The sequence below is a fragment of the Cyphomyrmex costatus genome, unplaced genomic scaffold, assembly GCF_001594065.2.
Source record: "Cyphomyrmex costatus isolate MS0001 unplaced genomic scaffold, Ccosl1.0 scaffold157, whole genome shotgun sequence".
Classification (NCBI taxonomy): domain Eukaryota; kingdom Metazoa; phylum Arthropoda; class Insecta; order Hymenoptera; family Formicidae; genus Cyphomyrmex; species Cyphomyrmex costatus.
In genome coordinates, this window is record NW_017275576.1 from 146,172 (window position 1) to 166,697 (window position 20,526).

General features: G+C 37.7%; 1 protein-coding gene across 4 annotated transcripts in view; it reads left to right on the plus strand.

The window, feature by feature from the left end:
• The first annotated feature begins 3,343 nt into the window (after window positions 1–3,343).
• LOC108771356 (uncharacterized protein CG43867) overlaps window positions 3,344–20,526 on the plus strand; it is a 29,211-nt gene continuing 12,028 nt past the window's right edge. For 3 of the 4 annotated variants that reach the window (XM_018536615.1, XM_018536616.1, XM_018536614.1), the window contains exons 1-2: window positions 3,538–3,576; window positions 13,686–13,748. In XM_018536615.1, the coding sequence (XP_018392117.1) occupies window positions 3,547–3,576; window positions 13,686–13,748 (93 nt within the window). In that variant the 5' untranslated portion in view covers window positions 3,538–3,546. Of the gene's footprint in view, window positions 3,577–13,685; window positions 13,749–20,526 lie in introns of all 4 variants that reach the window. The other variant, XM_018536613.1, reaches the window with a different exon arrangement.

Here is a 20,526-nt window from a genome sequence, read left to right on the forward strand (position 1 = left end):
TGTATTTCATCATTTTTTTCATTTATCGCGTATCCTTATTCTCGTAATATCTTTTTACATTAATCATTAGTTCAATGCTATATTTTTTATGTTTTTGCTTATTTTGCATTTTCTCGTCGTTTTTAAAGGAATTTAATTTTCTTGCCGAAATAAATATCTCTTCCCCTTTTTAAACGTCTACTGTTTGCGATATAAATCTCAGGAATAAGGGTAAGCGAAAATTAAAGATCTTAAAATTAGTACGGGTCTCAGGAATGTTTACGCTGAAATAATTAAGGCTACACGTTTCGTTTTTTTTTACACAAAATTCAAATCTCCTAATTTTTTCGTTAAAATTTACAATCTTAGAAATTAAAAAAATATTTTTGTGAGGCAGCAATAACTTTTTCCGCTTTCGTCTCTTAAGTAATTCTAATTCCATATAACCGTAATTTTAATTCCATATATATAATTTTAAAAGTTTAAAACATTTTGCTATTTACTCAATAAGAGATGTAATTATAAGAATCAATTTATATTTTAAAAACTTTATTGAATTATATTATTTCGAAGGCGAGAAATTAATTCTGTGAATAATACGTCTTCGAAATTGATTTTAAAGTTCTAAATACCCTTTTTATCTTAGATTATTATTGTAGAGAGAGGTGACAGTTAGTTCCATTAATTGTCGGCTCTGTGTCGTACAAAATGCTTCTTGATTTTTCCCCAAAAAAATTAGGTGGCTCTTTTGCCCTTTGATCAGAGCTAACCCATATATCCGCTTACAAGAGAGGTAAAAGCCGACGTGGTATCTATTCCAGGTGGTATCAGTCGCCAGTGCATTCAGGACCAGCCTCCTCTTTTTCAATTAAGCTTTGATCATGGGGCTTCGGGATACATAGACCGAGTGTGTGCACCATTTCGCCAGTGTCGTTGATTAGAGGTTCAAACGAATGTCACTCGATAAAGGGACGAGATGACACGGACGTTCGAATAGAACAAAAATCTCATTGGATCGAAATCATATGTCGCTCGACTCGCGTCAACGCGCTAGGAAGCACTTGAAAAGCTCGTCTATTGCATCTAACATTTTCGCACTCTCTCTCTCTTTCGCATTTCAATTGAGGTGTATTTTCGAAAGGGTTTCAGTCGAGCTTTCATTTATTTAGTTGTCTATACCTATCTGTTCTCTGTGCGCAGATATAGAGATATGCAATGTTCCAGAACTTGGCTTCTGATTTTGAAATGAGATTTGCTTGTCAATTTGGGATCGTCTCTCAATACACTGCAATATTGAAGAATCAATAATAAAAGTTAAATGTTTTTTCTTTTGACAATGTATGAGGTTTTCGATCATCGTCCGATCGCATTCTTTTATTTCACTATTAATTCGAGAAATTACCGGTTCGTGACTGTAGACCGTTTAATTTTATGGTGATTTTACTTGTTTGACTATTGACATAACAATAACTGCGAACAGTGCAGAGTCTCTACAGTCAATATTGAGCGAGCTTATCTCGAGCGGGAAAATAATAAAACTACTACGGGCGAGCGAAGAAGCAGGGAGAAATTGCGGAAACTAACTTTCCGCGTGAACTACTTTCGTCCTTTGATACTCTTCAGCTCTTTACTGCAGCGTGATAGTGTCGCAGGCTGGTTGCTATCGGTGATCCGGCCTCTATTTGCTTACCAAATATCAAATCGAATTGGACTTTAACAAGCGACGAAAGTGAACCGCACTCTCTCGGTGATTGGTAGTATCGCGAGAGAGAAAATAAATATTGATCCTTCTGTCGGCGGCGAAAATTAGAAGTCGACAGAACCGTAGCTCCATACCGAACAGTATTGCGGCGCACGTGAAAAAAGTCAAAGTAAAAAAGTTGTGTGTATCCATAATTATCCGATACGACCGATGGCTGGGTAACCGTTCGATAATTAAATTGCCTGTGCAGAGAAAAAGTACCTCTCTTCTTTTATCTCGGTTGAATTATCCTCGATATTGACGTAGAGATATAATACTCTGATGAATCGAAGAATTTATCTCCTACGGTTTTAAATATAAATTCCCTTTATATTTAAAACCAGATTTAAGATAATAGCATCAAATAAATGATGAAATTTAGTTTGTGAGATTGTTATTATTTCAGTTTGATTGTGTTGCAGTCTGGAAATAATTGGCGCGTAGTCGTATATCTGAAATAAACGTGTTTAAGATATGTATAGAAATATCATTTCAACGTGTCTAACTTTAACCGTAACAAGTAAACTTTGAGGCTTTCTACGGTAATATCTACGATAAACTATTATAAAAAGACATGCAATTTTAAATTTAATGGAATATAAATAAGAATTACGAGATGAAGCGAATTTTATTTTGATTATTTCGTTGTATGTGATGTATTATAATATCACGCCGTATCTTAGCGTCGAGACACTTCCGTGTCTCCAGATACTTTTCTATTACGATATCTTTAATTTTATTCATTGTATGTTTACATACATCTTTCGCAAGGTGGACGAAAGGAAACCTCATTCTGTCATGTCGTGAAAATTGCTTAAAATATCTTCCAAATGGAAGCTTTGTCGGTTCGAAATATATTTTTTCTGCTTATCCTGTGTCTCAATTAGTCGAGAGCGAACGTATACATTCTCTGAGAACGCACGCACGCACGTTCTCCTCATATTTTCTTTCTCGATTGTCCGTGAAGTGCAGCACCGACTAACTGCATCGTGAAAGGCGACAGGCGGTGGCAGGAAACGGCGCGTTTCTTTCTTCTAGAAATCGCGCCTTTCGGGACTCCCAAAGCGAGGCTTAAAAATACCCCACGTCCGAAAATAGTCGTGCAGAGAGCGACGCTCTCGACAGTCCTCGATGACGACGCCGTGTGACGATGGCAGGTCTCTTTCGCCCCCGCCGAAAGATTAACCTTCCCTTTTCGTCGTTTTGCAGAGCGTCTCCTTTTCATCTCTCTCTCTATATATAATCCTGTTTCTCGAACTTTTCTTACCGCGGCCAACACGAAATGCAGTTTCACACTGCGACCAGGTACATAAAACACGTGTAGAAATCGATAAGGTTTGCTGCTGAATGTCTATTTATATATAAGAGAAAGAATACAACAAATAAACATTAATTTTTATTTTAGTTAGGAATTATTAAATGTAAATAAAATTTAAAACTAAACGGTAAAATTGATTTTTTTTCATAAGTTAAGTTTATTGATATAGAAGTTGACTGATTTTTCAATTGATTGAAAGCGTAATAAGTTCTGATTTTTAGATTTATATCGAAATCCAAACATATCACATATCTGTCTGCCCATAAACAATCATTGTGAATTGATTATATGATGGACAGTGTAATGCGAGAAACGATGGTGATTATACGAGTAAGTTTCGACCGCGTCGATATTTATGACATTCAATGAAATCATCGTATCCGAACGATTTTAATTAGTGTCCGCGAGTACAATTTTCTCATCGAGACTTGAGACTCATCTGGAGTGGATTGATAAATTACCAATGATGCAACCCGTACACACCGAAAACAACAACTCCGCCTTCGACATGGAATCTCTCGAGGAGATGCTTCGCAAGGTAATCATATAATCCCCTTTCATTTCGCACGAAGTTTCATGATAAGCTTATTCCTCTAACTTCAATAAAACGCGGTTTGATTGCAAGCAAGTATTGTACAAACAACACAAAAGTTGAAGAATATATAGTTTTTAGTCACATTTTTGTGATATAAAAGTTACAATCAGATTTTATTTTTATTAGTCTGTAAACGAATATATTTTATTTATATACAAATGAATTTTGACTTAAGTTAACATATATTGAACATCGAAAGAATGTTAAGAAGAGCGTGTCACAAAAGTTCGATTAAGAAATAACGAATTTGAGATTCGAGAACATTAAACTTAAGTCCAGGCGATGATTTTCTCATGTATTTGTTGTTTATGTGAGCACAGCGAAATTTTCCCCTTAGAGGGGAGGAATTATCCGCATAGTCGCGGACAAAAGAAATTTCGTTGGGGAGCGAGTTTTTAACTGCGGCTTCCTGTAATGTATTCTGTCAGGCATCGCTGAATGGACCACTTAGCGAGCGTCCACACTTCGCCACACGTGTGGTTATTCGTTTATATGCCACGTGTAGGGGTTAAAGCGAGTTCTCTAGCAGTACGTTAATGGCTACTTCAATAGAACCATCCGAAAAAGCGTTGAAAAACTGTAGAGTAACCATTTTTTCTAGCAATTAAATCTGCACGTCTTTCCTTTACCCGAAGAAAACGTTATACCTAGCTTATATGGATTATTACAAACATATGTAAAAGTTTGAATTATAAAAAAATAAAATATTTGACAATTTATACCCATATTTAACGGAAGACGTAATTTGTTTAATTAAAAAAATTATTTCCTCTATTAAATATTGATATAAATTGTCAAATATTTTATTTTTTAATTCGATCTTTCACATATTTTTGTAGTAACGATATTAATTGAGACACAATGTTTTCATCGAGCGAATAAAAAGAAATTTAATTGCCAGAAAAACTGGTTACTCTCCCATTTATCAAGGGCTTCTTTTTTAAACGGTTCCATCGAGGGTGGCCATAATGTAATTTCAAAGAACTAACTTTTTAAAATAAAAAATCATTTCTCTCTTTTGAGTTAAGTTTTATTTACAGTTTCATTTCAATAGAAAAACGAAAATCGGATTTTCACCCTCTCTCTCTCTCTCTCTCTCTCTCTCGACATAAAATTTACAATTGAAATTGTTTTGATATGAATTCGAACAAAATTTTAGTTTCCTTTTAATTAAACGTGTCTAATTCGAATTAGTATCATTTATATCTCGTTGCGCGTAAGCTAAATTTTACTTAACATTATGACATTTCCATTAATTTATCTGCTAGCATTCTCTCGTTGTAATGCAATCTGAGAGAAATTCTTCATCGCTTATTACTGTTCTCTGCTGTCAGACACAAGTGCCGTGAAACAAATGTCAGATGTAAAACCTAGCACACGCAGCTAGGTTTATATCATACCGTCCATACTGCTGTCATGCACAAGTGTCACGAATAAATGTCAAATAAAAAGCTACCAGAAAGCTTTAGGTTTACGCTTTATGGCGTGACATTTTTATCCGGCACATTTCCTCCCTCGTTACCGTTCTCTTGTAATAATACCGAGTGCGACAGAAAGTCGTCGTTCACGACTGCTGAATCATCGGTTCATTGGCCGAACTTTAAACGCTTACGGCTAAAAAATGACCGCGCAGAGTAAAAAAAATTGCGCAGACGCTCCGGTTAAGTTCTCGCAGTTGCAGACTGCGCTGCGCTGTGCGCGTCGCGAATGTGGGCAGCGTGTGCGGTATTAAGCCGGCCGCAGCGTCCACCACGATGCTGTCTTTCGGGAATTACAATGCAAAATGAATTCGCGGTGCAGCCCTAGCGGAAGGATTACGGAATAATAACTCGGCGCACGCGTTTTCCGCTTGCGGGATGTATCTATAACTCGTGGACGGAATGCATAATTCAACACGCATTTGCATAGCGGGATGTGTCGGTAAGCGACGCGCGGTAACGTAAACTGAAGCTTAAATAACGTCGCATATATATGCGTGTATGTGTGTTTTTGTACGTAACTGCGTACGTGTAACCACGCGTGTGCGAGTATACGTGCGGTAACGCGTCGTTTGCCCGCGAAAATGGAGCAGTTAATTGTCTTTCCGTTACCGTGCAATTACGTTTGTCGCACGGGATAATGCCGTTTATCGTGTCTACTGTTACTGCTGTAATTACTTTTGTAATTAGTATTTCTTGGGGGAGCCGCGCGAGTCTTGAGCGACAAGTCTCGAGCGTGTTCTCGACTCGCAGCTCGACTCCAATCTCAATTTTCCGGTCTCTTTTTAATTTTATTATTCCACCGTTGCAATCGGTACACTAGGCGGAATGGGTTGAATTTGCCTCGAAACTACAAAAATAACGGATAACTTTCTCGCTAATGCTCTCAAGCAAATGCCGCAGTCTGAAATTGTCGACCGAATTACCCAACGTTAGTTACTATCTTACAACTACATCATTTACAGCATTACGTTATAATTAATTAATATTTGAACTACTTTTTTGACGATGGGACGAGATGAACTTTATTTTATTACAAAAAAAATTAAACTAAGCTCAAGTAGATAAAAATTAAGTTAATAAATAAGGAGCTATGAGCTAGATGTTTATTATTAAATCTTACAAAAATGTACAATTTAATTAACAGACGGGACATTTCGACTTTTAATCAATATTAAAAATAGGAATGAAAATTAAATTATTTATAGATTTTAATATTTCAACATTATTAAAATTGACCTAACATGCGCAACGAGTATTAAAAATTATTGGTCAATTTAACTTGTGATGTTACTGCGGTAGTTTAATAGAACTTGCGTTTCAAATCTGAAAAAAAATTCGGCGCGCAATTAATAATTTACATACATAATATTATTCATACACATTATATACAAAAGTATTCGAGATCCAGCTTGACCCGATCCAGCATGATCCCATTGGTTTTCATTGGTTTAAATTCTCACGGTCCTATAAGATTTAATATTAGGTTGAAAATAGGAATCATGTATGGTGCAAAAACATCTAACAACAACTAACGACAATTATGTTACGCAAAACTTTTTATCAGTATGCTATTACAGTGATTTGATATTAGATTGCATTAATATCTTATTGAGAAAAGTCGACCAATATCACTTTTTTTTCCTCTTTTGTGAGAATCCATATGTAAAACACTTTGATGTATACGGATTTTCCCCGAAAAAAATATACATATGTATAACTTTACAATAAGTTATCACATTAGAAGCAGACCGTTCTGTCTCTTTGGCAGTTAAAAAGAAATCTCTTTTTGTTACATCATCTTTTGAAATTTACACAGTTACGGAGGATCTCATTCTTATATATTCTTGTTTATCCAAGGTTTCCGATCTCTGAACTCCCTTTTCTGATTCATAATGTTCGGCTGAGCATAAATTGATCCTTTTCTAACGGAAGCAAGCTTCCGGGTGTACCGAAGGCTAAGCTAAGAAAACTTACTGAAGGCGGAAGGGACGCCTGAGCTTTATCGCCAAACAGACATTCGCGAGTTTCGCAACGGGGCGTAAGAGCGGTCGTAAGAGGGGAGGGAAAGCCTTCCCTTGGCAGAAAGCTTTTTCGGTCGCGGTTGCTGGCCTAAGCGGCTTTCCGTTTTGCGGCAAGGGAATGCGTATTATCGACCTTCGTGGCGCCTACCTCCGACTTGGCCGAAAAATATTAATCCTGGCCGTCAAACACACTGACGTAGGGTCGCCGGATGGATTTCTCGCGCGGTACACTGAGGACGAAAGGAATAAAAAGAAGTTGAGAATCTTTTTATTGTAATTGGATATCGCCGCGAGAAAGAGATTATTTCGACAATATTTTACGAGGGATAAATTCTTCAGAAAACAAAATTTATATTACACACATGAAAATTAAAAAGAATAAAATGTTATTCAAATCAAAGGATTAGGTTATTATTGCTTCTTCGATGTCTAATAGTGTACTTAAGATTTTTAATATTATAGCAGTCACATTTACGGATTTCTTCAGAAAGAAGACTTGAAAGATTTTTTCATTATATAATATCAAAACTATGCGCCAAATATTATTACATCGAGATATTATTAAGTGGCTGCATAAAACTTTAATGCCGTGTGCAGGTCGGCTAGTGAGGAGCAATGATTCTTGGTGTGGCGATCGGCGGAAGTTTTCCGCACCTTTCAGCGAACTTTTCCGCACTTTTCGTCGGTGACGTACAGCTAAAACGTCGGCGGCACGATTTCGCGTTTCTGTGTAAGATCGTATATGTGCGCGCACGAGAAACGACGGCGAACGGCCGCTATCCACCACCACCACCACACCCCTTCCCACCCTCAAGTCGTGGAACGTAAAAGGGCAATAAAACACACGGGACGCATCTGGGTTACGAGCTTTACAAGGCACTAGCTTCTTTCTTTATCTCGTGCCGGAGCCATCACTTCGGCCCTAAGCGATTTCTCGAACGTCTCCTCTGCCCGCGTTTCGTTTTCCTGTAACCTTCGTGTTAGCTTGTCGTTGTTACACACTCAGGATTGAATCTTTGTACGACTCAGGCACTTCTTTGTCGAGACACAATACAATATAGCGAACGTAATCTTAATTATATCGATACATAATTTTATCATTCTTTTGTTGCGTTATTTTATAATTCTTATTCAAATCTAATTGCTTCTTTGTCTTACGATTGTTTATTCTTTGTTTTTTATAAGTTTCAAATATTTCGTAGACCATATACCATATCTATAAAGCGTAATAAAAATGTATAAGTCCTGATTGTACATGTATATATACTCTCTGATCGTTTCGTTTAGAACGCCTCCCGTTTATTTCTCCAACCTCCAGACATTCTTTTCTGTCCTCTTTTCTCATCAATGGCAGGAGAAAGCAGACAGTGGTGTGGTACAACTTGGTCGCCCGTTACTGCACACATCAAAACCAGTCCCGCGCCACTTGCGTCTCCACTAAGTCAGTGGTTTCCAAAGCTTTTTATGACTGTACGTATCCCCCGGCTTATAAACACTTAGCTGAAATATCGTCGAATAGGACTTCAGCTTCACACCATAATGAAATAATCCCAAAATATATCACGATGAAAAGAAAAATACGTCACTTAAAACTAAGTAGAGTACATATACATTTTTTTCGGAATTTAAGCAATCCACATTGCGTCATTATTAGACATTAATAATAAAAAGTTAATGACAAATAATTGGATTCTCGAAATTTAAACGATAAGAAAATATTCGATAAGAGCGAATGAGAGTAAAAATTCTGCGCGGTAATTTGTACGCTAAATTAACAAAGTAATTTGCATTAATCCGTTTTAAATTGAACGTTTCGACTCACAATTCATTATCAACGAATTACAAAATTCTAATTGAATTATGTATGTAATGTCCGCAAGAGAAATCCAATCATCGTATGCGGCAGATAAAACCATTTCTATCATATTTGAAGGGAAGCAAACCAAAAGAGAAGAATTTCGCTTGAATTCAGTCAAAACATTATTATAAGAAGGATCGATCCAAATTACTTTATTAATTTAGCAAATTACTGCGCAGAATTTTTACTCTCATTCGCTATCTCATTGAATATTTTCTTGTCGTTAGACATTATTTTCGAGATTGCACCAAGTCTTACAAAATTCGTGCACCGCCATATGAATCGTATATAAAACTGGTGTCGACGAACGTTTGATGGCAGAAATCGCGTCATACAACCAGGAGTGTAAGTGTGCTTAAAGTGGACGAAAAAATTTCACGCTCCTTCGTAACAATGATTTAGACGACGGCGACGACGCTACCACCATACGTATTGGACGCGTGTATACCGGCCGGCCGACACTTCCATCGGTCGTCTCGTGAATAAATGTCGCAGTTACACGGATTGCACTGGGAATTGGGCACGTAGGCGCGCGCGCGTCCCGTTCTCGCGGCAGGATGCACCAGCGGGTGCAATAACGATAACGGCGATCGTGGTAATGTCCGCGACAACGTTACGTGACGATGACGGGCGGCGGCGTTACGACCGCGATAATAAAGAGATACGAGAATTAGTTCGACCGAACGATAGCCCGTTTGTTCCTCTTGAACACTCTCCTTGGACTATCTCCTATGACGGGCAACGTATTCTGTTAATATTGGATCGTTACCCCAAAAAACCAAATTTAGGGGAAAACTTGCTCTTATAATAGAATATTTAGTTATAAAAATATAGTTACTACATTTTTATTATATAATCATAAAATGAAAGTATTTATAAAGATATTAATATTTCGCACATGTGTACGTATATACTTATTATACTAAAAAAAATATGAGACTTAAAATATTAACATAATATAACAGACAAAATTAATCATTGAATTAACTAAATTTCTTCTTCTTCTTCTTCCTGTGGTCTGTGCTTTTTTTTTGTTTTCTTGGAAGACTGATGTCCAGCTATTTTTCCGTCTTTTTAGAGGGCTTTCTGGTGATTTAAACCCTTGTGGTTTACCATAACTATATAAATTTATTAAACATTATTATTGAAATTTAGTAGATGTTATATTTAAATTAATCCGTCGAAAATAAATTGAATATATAATAAGATATAATATGTATAACATTTCTATATTCTCTCTCTTCGCTATTCATTAGAATTAAAAACGTAAAATTATTTTCGACATCTGCAAAATTATGAATTCAAAAGCATCCGGAAGATTACAAACGCGGTATTATGACGGCTCGTTCATCATGTCTGTCATAGTAATGTTAAAAGAAGACTAAATAAGAGTTGGATGTATCATGAGATGTGAATCAATGGCGAATCTAGGTTTCGCCATATTCAACATAATTTCCTCGTTCGCTCGTGACCCTTGCGGTGAAACCGTCCGTATGTTCATACCCCTTTTCTAGGGGCTGGCATAGTTTAATATACAAGGCACGAGAGAGCGATCCGGCTTCTCGACCCCGGGATTTCGTTATAAATAAGGGTCGTGCACTCGCCCTGCGGTACCGCGGAAGAAGAAACGCTAACGCACGAGGTGCTAACCGTTATACGTTCTCGTTTTCGTCGAGCTAATTCCACTGGCCATTACTCTTCTCCCGTACCGAGAGCAAGTCGAGGGAGTTCGATACAAAGCACGCTCTTTCCGTAACGAGCAGGAAAATTGAATCGATCGTTACCAGAAAAGGTAATGATTGATTCCATCTGTTATTGCAACCAATAAGGTTTTTTCGATACATTTAATTATGCTAATGTGTGACATTTTATTATTCTCGAGATATATTTTCGCTTCGCTCGCGTTAAATAGAATAATTTAATTATAATATTCCGGGCAATTCAATTCTGTAATTCAATTATAATTTATTAGTTTTAACAAAAAATGTCGATTAATTCTTCAAGTTCTTTAACCTTTAAAATGCAGTGGAAGAATTCACTTGGTACTAAAGAATTTATTTGTAGTGATTTACATTTCTCCTGAGAATAGATAAACGTGAACAGATAGAAATGAGAAGAAACAGGAAATAGTTTAACGATGGCAAAGCCAATTTCTGAATTTGAAGGCTAGACGAATTCGTGTCCTTGCGAGTTGCGCAATTATTTATATCGCTTTTAATTTATTTATTTCCTACAGAACTACCATCGCAATTTAATAACGATCCAGAAGCGTGTCAAGAGAGAAAGAAAGGAGTACATAAATCACGTAACCGGAAATAATTTCCGCTTTTGTGGGTTTCTTTTCTCTTGCCCCTAGAAAAGAAAAACAAACCAGATCGCCTTCGTTGCTTTCTCGTCCCAGCGCTCTTTCCTCCTTCGTACTTTCCGTGATTCTCCCCGGCCACACGCGACAACATCGGGAACCAGCTATAAATTTTCCGCGCACAAAGCGAACGAAATTCAAGAAAGTACCGGCCTCTATGTCTCGCGTCACGCGAGGCACCGATAACATTAACGAGCCAATCCTCGCGACGACGACGTCCCAGCGCGCGCGTGATCTTCCGACGATCGAAATGCGAAAGGGTGTGTTATCGTTTCGCGACTTTCACCCTCCGTGCTTTATGCGTGGACCCTGCGGACAAATTGTAGGAAACCTTGCTGGCCATAGAAAAAAGTTACTCGTCGTTCCATTCCTTTTCACCCCCAAAAAGAATACTTTCTCTGAAGCCCCGAATATCCGACGGACACGAATAACCTCATTTGCTAAGTTTTTATTATTGTATTATGTCTCTTTGTAGATATACTTCTTCTAGCAAATGTCGAGAATTGAATGCTATTATTGAGCATAGAAGCATGTATTGAGCGAAAATTTCATGTAGTATTTAAAGGGCACAATTAGATTTATGAACGGGCTACATACAAAGATCTGGCAACAAATCGAGAATCTACCATTAGGCATAAAAGTATGAAACATTTATCGCAATTTCTCAAGGAGGGATCGCCAAGAATTATTATATAAGTGAGCTGATATCATACAAGCAAGAATTCCATATATATCCGAAAGATATTAGGTGGAACCGAGGGTGGAACACATATGCGAAATTTCGTACAGATTAGATTCAGTCAGATAACTTCCGGTTGTCATTTCGGCGTCGCAAAAAGCGAAATTTACGCACTGACGACAGTTTGAGAGGTTTTCGGTGGCGCATCCCTGCGGCTAATGTACTAGTCGTTCTCTCGTCATCCCGCCCTACATTGCGGATTTTCCCTCTCTGGCAGCAGCGTGTCGAGAGTGTGTAACGCGCCGAGAAAGTGCGCGCATTTTCTTCCCCTCCGCATTAGGAGGAACGTTTGTACGCTTCTCGGCCTCCGCAGCCTTCTCTTCTCTCTCTCGCAGCCCTTTGCCTTTTTCTTTTCCCTCCGACGCCAGATGCTGCTAACTGCGCTCACCCTGATGAGATCCTGGTCCCCTCCGCTCCTCCCCTCGCGCTGCAGCTCGCGTCTCTTCTTCCTCCCTTTCGCTTCCCGCCGATCCGTCTTCCTCGAAAAAGACGAGATCGCGCTACACGGCCACTTTATTCGTCCGAGCGAGGAGGAACCACGGATTCTTTATATTCGCTGACTGCTCTTGTTATTGTAGCGGAGCTGACGATCATTCATTTGCTCCGGCGATATCACGGTGCAGCGAAGTGCCGCGTAGAAATCGTGGGATTTCAAATAACAAGATTACATTTGGGATACACGCATACGCACATAATACAAAAGAGAGTAACATTAAAATTTTGAAAATTAACGAAAGTTGTCCGAAATACTTTTCAATATCAATAATATTATAATAACGTTAATTATAGATAATTTTGTTTAAAATTAAAAATTTTACGAATTTTTATTATATAATCTGCTATAATAATTTTTCGACAACTTCATATTTTTGTAATTAAAGAGTAATTTTAGTTCTAAATTGTAATAAGTCCAACTAAAATTCTTAGATTCGAAGATTGACTTGAAATTGGTCGGAGGATTTGGTACTAAAATTAAGGCAAATTGTGTAAGATACCTTTGGATATGATTTTCGAAATTGTTATTTTATATAGGCATATCAATCTTCTGATAGATGGAGCCAATCTTCGAGTCCGATTTAACTTCATCGTTTCCATTAAACTGTCATCGAGTCAGCAGTACGTCTCTGTGCACTTAACCAAGTTTGACGAAACTTTTCCTCGCGAAATTAGACATCGAACTATAACTTGTACGTCTGTCGAACTTTCTCCGATTTCAAGAACGTCAAATTTCTTATGCATTATCGCGATGTATTGAAGGTTCTTGACACCCGTTCTTGATAATGTCATAAGAGAAGAAATGAAAGCGAATAATTCTTCTAATTTAAATAAGCAAGTGACTTTGTATTAAAAATAAAAGAAACTGAAATGACAGAATAAGTAATAATAATTGAATAGTATAGTAAGTAGTAGAAAAGAATAGTAATAATAATTGCAGAAAGAGAGAGAGATGTTATGAAATAACAATGCAGCGTTTAACATTGACGAGCCCAGACAGAATTATGGTTAAAAATCGAGATTGTCTATCTCGCAAAACGCCATCAATCTTGCGTGAAGTGACGTATCACTAAAACAATCCTACTTTTTGTTTCAGCTCTCGGAGCTCGAACAGCGGGTGTTAGAGGCGGAGGGCAGGGCGGATGAAGCTGAAGACAAGGTGAGCAAACATATTGATATCTCAAGAATGGAAATACATACACATATATACTCAACGCGCATGAAACGTAAATTCCAAAAGGACAAATGTAAGATTTATTTCATTACGTCTCTATGTTCCCACAAATTTTGCTTTTTTAAGTCTTATGCTAAATTAATGAATAAAAGTGCATATTCTTATATAAATTTTTTGCGAGTTAATCTCCACCCCCATTCAAATGGAGTTGGCAACGATACGCGATACTGATAGATTCTGGAAATGTTCCATCTTATCACTTCCCTTTTTCGGGAATCCCTGTTTGATACCATACATTGACATTGCACGGACGTATCTTTTACCGACGACGAATCGACCCCATTTCTACAACCCCGCGCATTTCTTATCCTCGTATATCTGACTTTACCGACGGACATCAAAACATCCCTCCGTGAAAGGTACATCCTACCAACCCCCGTGAACCGGATTTACCAACCGGGGGCAACGACTTGCCAATTTTCGCAACCCCATTGCAGATAGAACTCTCTATATATACTTGTTAAAAATATATTAAAAATTACAATGCCTGACACTTTAAATTAATAAAAATTAATGTTCAAAGCCACACGTGACTTTCTAATTTTATCGGACAAGTAAGAGATCTTTGCGCATTTTTAATATAAGTTTTCTCTCATCCCCTTGTTAATTAAAGTGAAAACGGGTAAGTGGAGTAGCTTCGTTACCGATATCCACAGAAAGGGTGAAATAATATCGATTACACAGTGATGCGTCGGTGTGTCCGTCGGTATCCGTCGGTATCTCAAGAGAGACGGAAGGAGTAAGGGTGAAAGCGCGAAAGAGGCATGGAGGAAAAGAGGGAGAGGACAAGAGGGAAGAGTGATAAGAGTAGCAAGATGGCCGTGCGGCTGACCGGCGAGGTCGTCGTTTTGTTATGACCCCGAGATTCGCCCTCGCGTAACCACGTGTATCCGAGATAGTGGCATCGCGTGGCGACGTTACTTCCGCGCGTAATTTCTCGAAAATAACCGCCGCTCCTCAACGTTATACACGGATTACGGACCGTTGATCCGTCGGACACGCGTCTACGGTCGAGTGTCGAAGGTCGAGGTCGTCGAAGTCGTTCCCGTGCTCGAGGAACTATGGCCCGCAGCAGGTGACATCGATGAAAGGTAACGAATGTGAGCCGCATCGCCCGAGGATTGGAAAACCGTGACATAATCTTTCAACCAACTCTTAAATTAGAAATTATTCCTTGTTCATCGCGAGCAGACTCGCGACGACGTCGCGACCGACGCGAGAAGCATCTTCGCGCACACGAAGTAAAGATATTCTGCGGCGTCGAGTATTGGATCGACCGAAACTTTACTTGGCTAATTCCCGTTTCTATCAATGTAATTTAAATAAATGTGATAATTTTAGGCTCAATAGATTGAATCTACTGCTGTATATTAATGCCTATATATGAGCCAACACAGGATGTTCGTGTGTCTTAATTTCTAAATACTTTTCGGAACACACAAAACCGTAAATATAATAGATGTATGGTAAAAGAGATTCTTTCGTACATCTGATTTCAAAAATGATATTTTTTACATCAGTAATTATATTGAATATTGATTAAATCCAATATAATCATTTCAGTTTAGAGTTTGATGCTGTAATTACAGAACTGATTTCTTCTGTACTTATTATTTGACGATAAAAACGAATTCATATAGCGTTTATTTTCCCGTCAGTCGCAGCGTTGAAAATTGCGTTGCTTAAAATTCCATTTAGAAATTGAGAACTTTATCAGATCTATTTTTCAGTAACAGAATTTTTTTCAAGTGGATTGCTGAATTTATTGGTATAAAATTGGTTATATTATCATTAAATATTTGTGAGAATCTATTTAAAAAATATTGTACTTTTGGTCAGCACAAAAATCGGTAAAAGTTTTTCGAAAAGTACTATGTTGCCATAATATTGAATATAACAGAGAGATAACTTTGATTTTAATTTCTTTATCGTTTATTTGCTTCATTTCTTAAAGCTCGTATCAAATCATAATTATAGATTGAGAAGTGCGTGCGTGTGTACGCGACTTAATTCAATATGAGATATTGCCGTCTCTTCGGCGAATAACCTCGAGTAGTCTGTTTCTCATACTGGTATATCTGTTCATTTCATGTTGAGGAATTTCCTGCCAAATTTCCTGAAGGGCTCTCTCTAATTCTGTTAATGTCGTTGGCTGCATTGTCTTTATCTCTGACTGTGTTACGCACGCTGCACGCACATGATGTGCAAATTCCGACCAAGAACAGCCTCCCCGTGGTGCATATCGGGTAACGAATACTGGCGATAGTTACCCAAAATCTTGCAAAATGTAGGATTCCCTTTAGAAGCTGATGAATTCAGTTTCTAGGCATGTTAGAGTAATGGTCAAGGTCTTATTTAAAAGAAAAAGTTTCAAACTTTAAAAATGTATGTAATAAAACATTTTTCAGTCGTGCTTTGTCCCTAAAAAATTGGAAAGTCGTGAAATTTTCAGAATTTTAACACAACCCGCTTCTGGTCTTCGCGAAAAAGATCATTTGATGGCAAATATCATATTATTTGTTTCAAAGTAGAAGTTTTACTCTTTAAAACGCACTCAGAAAAATTATCTTGCAGTCTCTGGAAGTGGAGATACCGTTTCTTAAATATCGACAAAATGCAGGTTTTAAAGTGATCCCCTAATTGTTGTGCGTAGTATATTATATTTATCAACAATAAATACTAATAAACAAAGTTAATTGTAAAAATTTGCGAATTGAAGATTATATCAAATATAAGTAAATTGCTTACATACATATAAGTCTTATGAAGCGCAAGCTCGTGTATATTGGCAAATTACGTACATAGGCAATTTATTTATATTTGATCTAATCTTTGATTCTGATATCGTAATACATAGAGAGAAAATGAGACGGCTTTAGATAGCACAATAATACTTATCTTAATACTTATTGCTTTAATACTCAATATAGCAAATCGAAGTAAATGACGACAAATATTACGTATGATCGTGCCGGATTATACATATTGCAACGGTAACAACGAGCGGCACTTAAACGCGACGTACCGGTTGCGACAGCGACTTAATGAGTCGCGTCTCGTGTAAAATTGGCTTACGTCCAGTGTATGAGTAATCCTCACTTCCCGCCGACATCCGTGCATTAAATAAAACAAGGATGCCGTCTTCGCTTCTCTCTTCCCGTAACTTGCGTGTCTTTTAGTATGAGACCTTATTTCATGAGGCTAGTTTGTTAAAGAAAAGTTACATCTTAAAGCATATAATATTATACTTATTAATTGAAAAAATTAAATTAATACTTTTTATTTTTAGTTTAATATATTTTTTACTATCTTTACGTTAAAATTTCATTTTGTTTATTAATCATTTTAAATGCCTTACATGAATGAGCAAACGAATTTGTTTATTGAAAATTAATTCTGGAAATTACAGTAGGAGAATTTATAATTTATAATATAAATTTATATATATATATTAAAATAATTATTTAAATAAGTAAAAAAAAATGTACATTATTGCTGTTATTTCGTATAATGAAATCAGTTGTTATATTGTTTAAAAATATTTTTAGTTAAGTCGCGACAGCTTTTTCTTCTAATCTTAAAATATTTTTGTCGATTATTATTAGCATTTAATCCGCGTATTCATACATATTTCATGGCAAATTATATGGTACAGCGAAACGATATTTGCCAAATAAGTATATTGATCGACACGTTCATACCGCGAATATACCTATATTTTCATAGTGTTGCCTAATGCCTAATACCTAAAATATTGTATAATTACTTCATACGTTGGTCAATTTACTTATTTGTCAAATATCGATTTGCTGTGCCACGTTAGCCATGAAATACGTACACACGCTAAATTAAAATGAATTTCAAAATTAATTAAAATCATCTGTTAGAATAATTGGCAAAAATGTATACGTCACTACGATGCATTTCGTAGAATTTGTATGCGTGTGATTTTCGAATGTCTGAATAGTTGTAATATACGGATCATGGGAAATCTTCGCTGACACAGTTGTGCGCCGGTGGTTTTATTACGCCAGTCGTCACCGCGTTGGGGTGCACCAAGAAAAAAAAACGGTGTGCGGTTTTCGTTATTGTTTTTAACTGCTTTTTATCTCTATGTCTACGAATTAATTATTCTGGGTCATGAAAAATTAGATGAGTCACTCTATACGAGACTCACAGAAACTCAACCCCCCCCCTCCCTCCAATTTTACCGAACTTACACAGAGTACGAATCGTTTTCATCATCTTCCGAATCTTCTTCTTTCAAGCCTGTGCTTAAATAGAGTAAATCGTTAAATTTCTAGACAGTCTTGAGAAACGGAACGAGTGGAACATTCATGAATTGAGCCAATTCTAAGTTGCACCTTCTGTAATTTGGCTTTACGGAAGCAGCCATTGTGCAGTGCCTTAAATTTTAAGTAAACTGCGGGAATTACACGATCAAATATATATCTTCTACAAATTAGAGAATTGTATAACGCGCCTGTATCTTTTCGTAAACATTTACATATTAATTTGCCGCTAATCATTTGGAAAAAGCTGGCTTCTCTTCTCATTTTTGCCTCTCTTCAGTAGCAACCCTTTTTCCAATCGATTCGTCATTGTATCACGAGACAGTACCTCGCTGGGGAGCGAGTTTCGCTTTGCCTCAGGGTCATCGGCTTGACCCCACGGTGGTTGCGCGTCCCGAGTACATGCATACGAGTAGCATCCACAAATTCACTCATTGGCTATGAGCCAACATGACTCACCGCCTCTAGAAAACCCTCGTAGTTTATGTACTTGGGTTGTACGGTTCGTTCGCTTCGCTTCAGTTCGGCGCGATCTTCACCGGCGAACGGACAAGAAACTGGCTCTCCGCACGTGCGTTCATCCGCGAGATTTGCCGTTTCGTTTTTATTGTCCCCGGTCTTATTTGAGAAATCGCGTCGTTCCACCTCGGACCGAATGCTCGTCGGAGGAGTGCTCGTCGTGGATGAATATTTTCCGACGAATTGCCGAAGTAAGAGAAGAAATTAGAGCCAGCATTAAAAAATCTTCCACCATGGAAATGTTTAATAGAGGTAAGATTTAACGATAGCTCGACTCGTGAGAGCTTTCATCAAATAAAATTAACGCGACGTTTTTGAATATCAAATTTCTCTGTTGCATTTTAAATTTATTTCATTACCCGCTTTTATATATTATTTAAAATATAAGTAAAATTGATTTTTGATTTTATTATGTAATAATTGTATTTCACAAAAAGGCTGGTAATTAAGTTACGTAATATGCTTTGGATATAATCTACTTTTTGTAGAGCTTAAACGACGCAAGTGAATACATCATACGTACATAACGAGAGAATTTCATGTGTACAGAGTTACATATATATTGTACAGTAAAAGTACCAATTAAAATGTGTCGGTTTACTTTAAATTTTCGTAAATAAAAAAAATTTTAATTAACAAATTGAAATCACGATAGACGATAATTCTCTTTTTATTCGTTGGCATAAAATCGATTCGAAATTAACGCCGATAGAATCACACCTGCAGTGTGTGCTGGACTTTAGAGACATCGCGGAAAAAGGCAATTGAACTCGTTTCATCAAAGCAGAAGTTGATTTCCTTCCGTCGGTGAAGGCATCAGGATCGCGATGCGACCGCAAAGACGGCAACGAAAGAAAAACGTGCGCGAGGAGACTCGTCATGGGAGAGTCAGAGGAAGATAAAGACGCAGAAAGATCGATATAAGTAAGAGTAGCACATGCACGACGACGACGACGAGGACGAGGAGGCACACGCCGGGAAAACATTCGGCGAGAGAGAGGATTTCCCCGTATTGATTTTCTCTCGAGTCCCCTTTCGACTAGTCGCCGTGAATGTTCGCTCGCTCTCGCCCGTTTGCGGCGTTTACCGTACATATCCGTCGAGCCGTTAAGGCGATATCGATTTTTGACAGCTGCTCTGTCGCGTTATACACCGTGTGTATAACGCCACACGCGCGGATGTACGGTACGTACGGAACATGCGGGAAGGGTTCTCTCCCCGTCATAGTTCATACACAAAGCTCTCTCTCTCTCTCTCACACTCTTTCTCCCAGCGCGACGCAACGCAACGTAACGCACGCAACGCAACGCACGCAACGCAACGCACGCAACGCAATGTGACGTATACGCACGAATTCGATCCGCATGTTCGGTGTTTATTGCCCGACCGACCGTGAGCACGGAGAGCTTTCGCAATCCGTACTCGCACGATTATTCGTCGTTAATTCCACGCGCTCAGACAGATTTATTTATTCTTTTTTCTTAGTGCTTTCAGTTCGCGATTATTGCAGTTATTGCAGAGGGAATTCGAATTCCCTTAGTAGCCGGTTTGCGATATGCGATTATTCAACAACGAGCGTATTCCGATGATTGTAGTTTCTTTCGATTCGTGATTATTTATCTATCCACTTTCTGCAGTTATTTTGCATTATTTTGTATCTGCTAGCGGCGATTATTTGCGAACAATTAGATTTTCTCTTTGATAGTTCTGCAACACCTTTGGTTTACAATTATTCGTTATCAAGTAGCTTTTACGATATCTTCCGGTTGAATGAGATTTTCCAATAAGCATTGTATTGCCTTGATTCGCGATTATTTGCAAGTCAAGCAAAAGTTCTCCGTCAATTATTTGATTGGTTGAATTCTATTAGATAGGCCGTGGGGGGGGGGGGG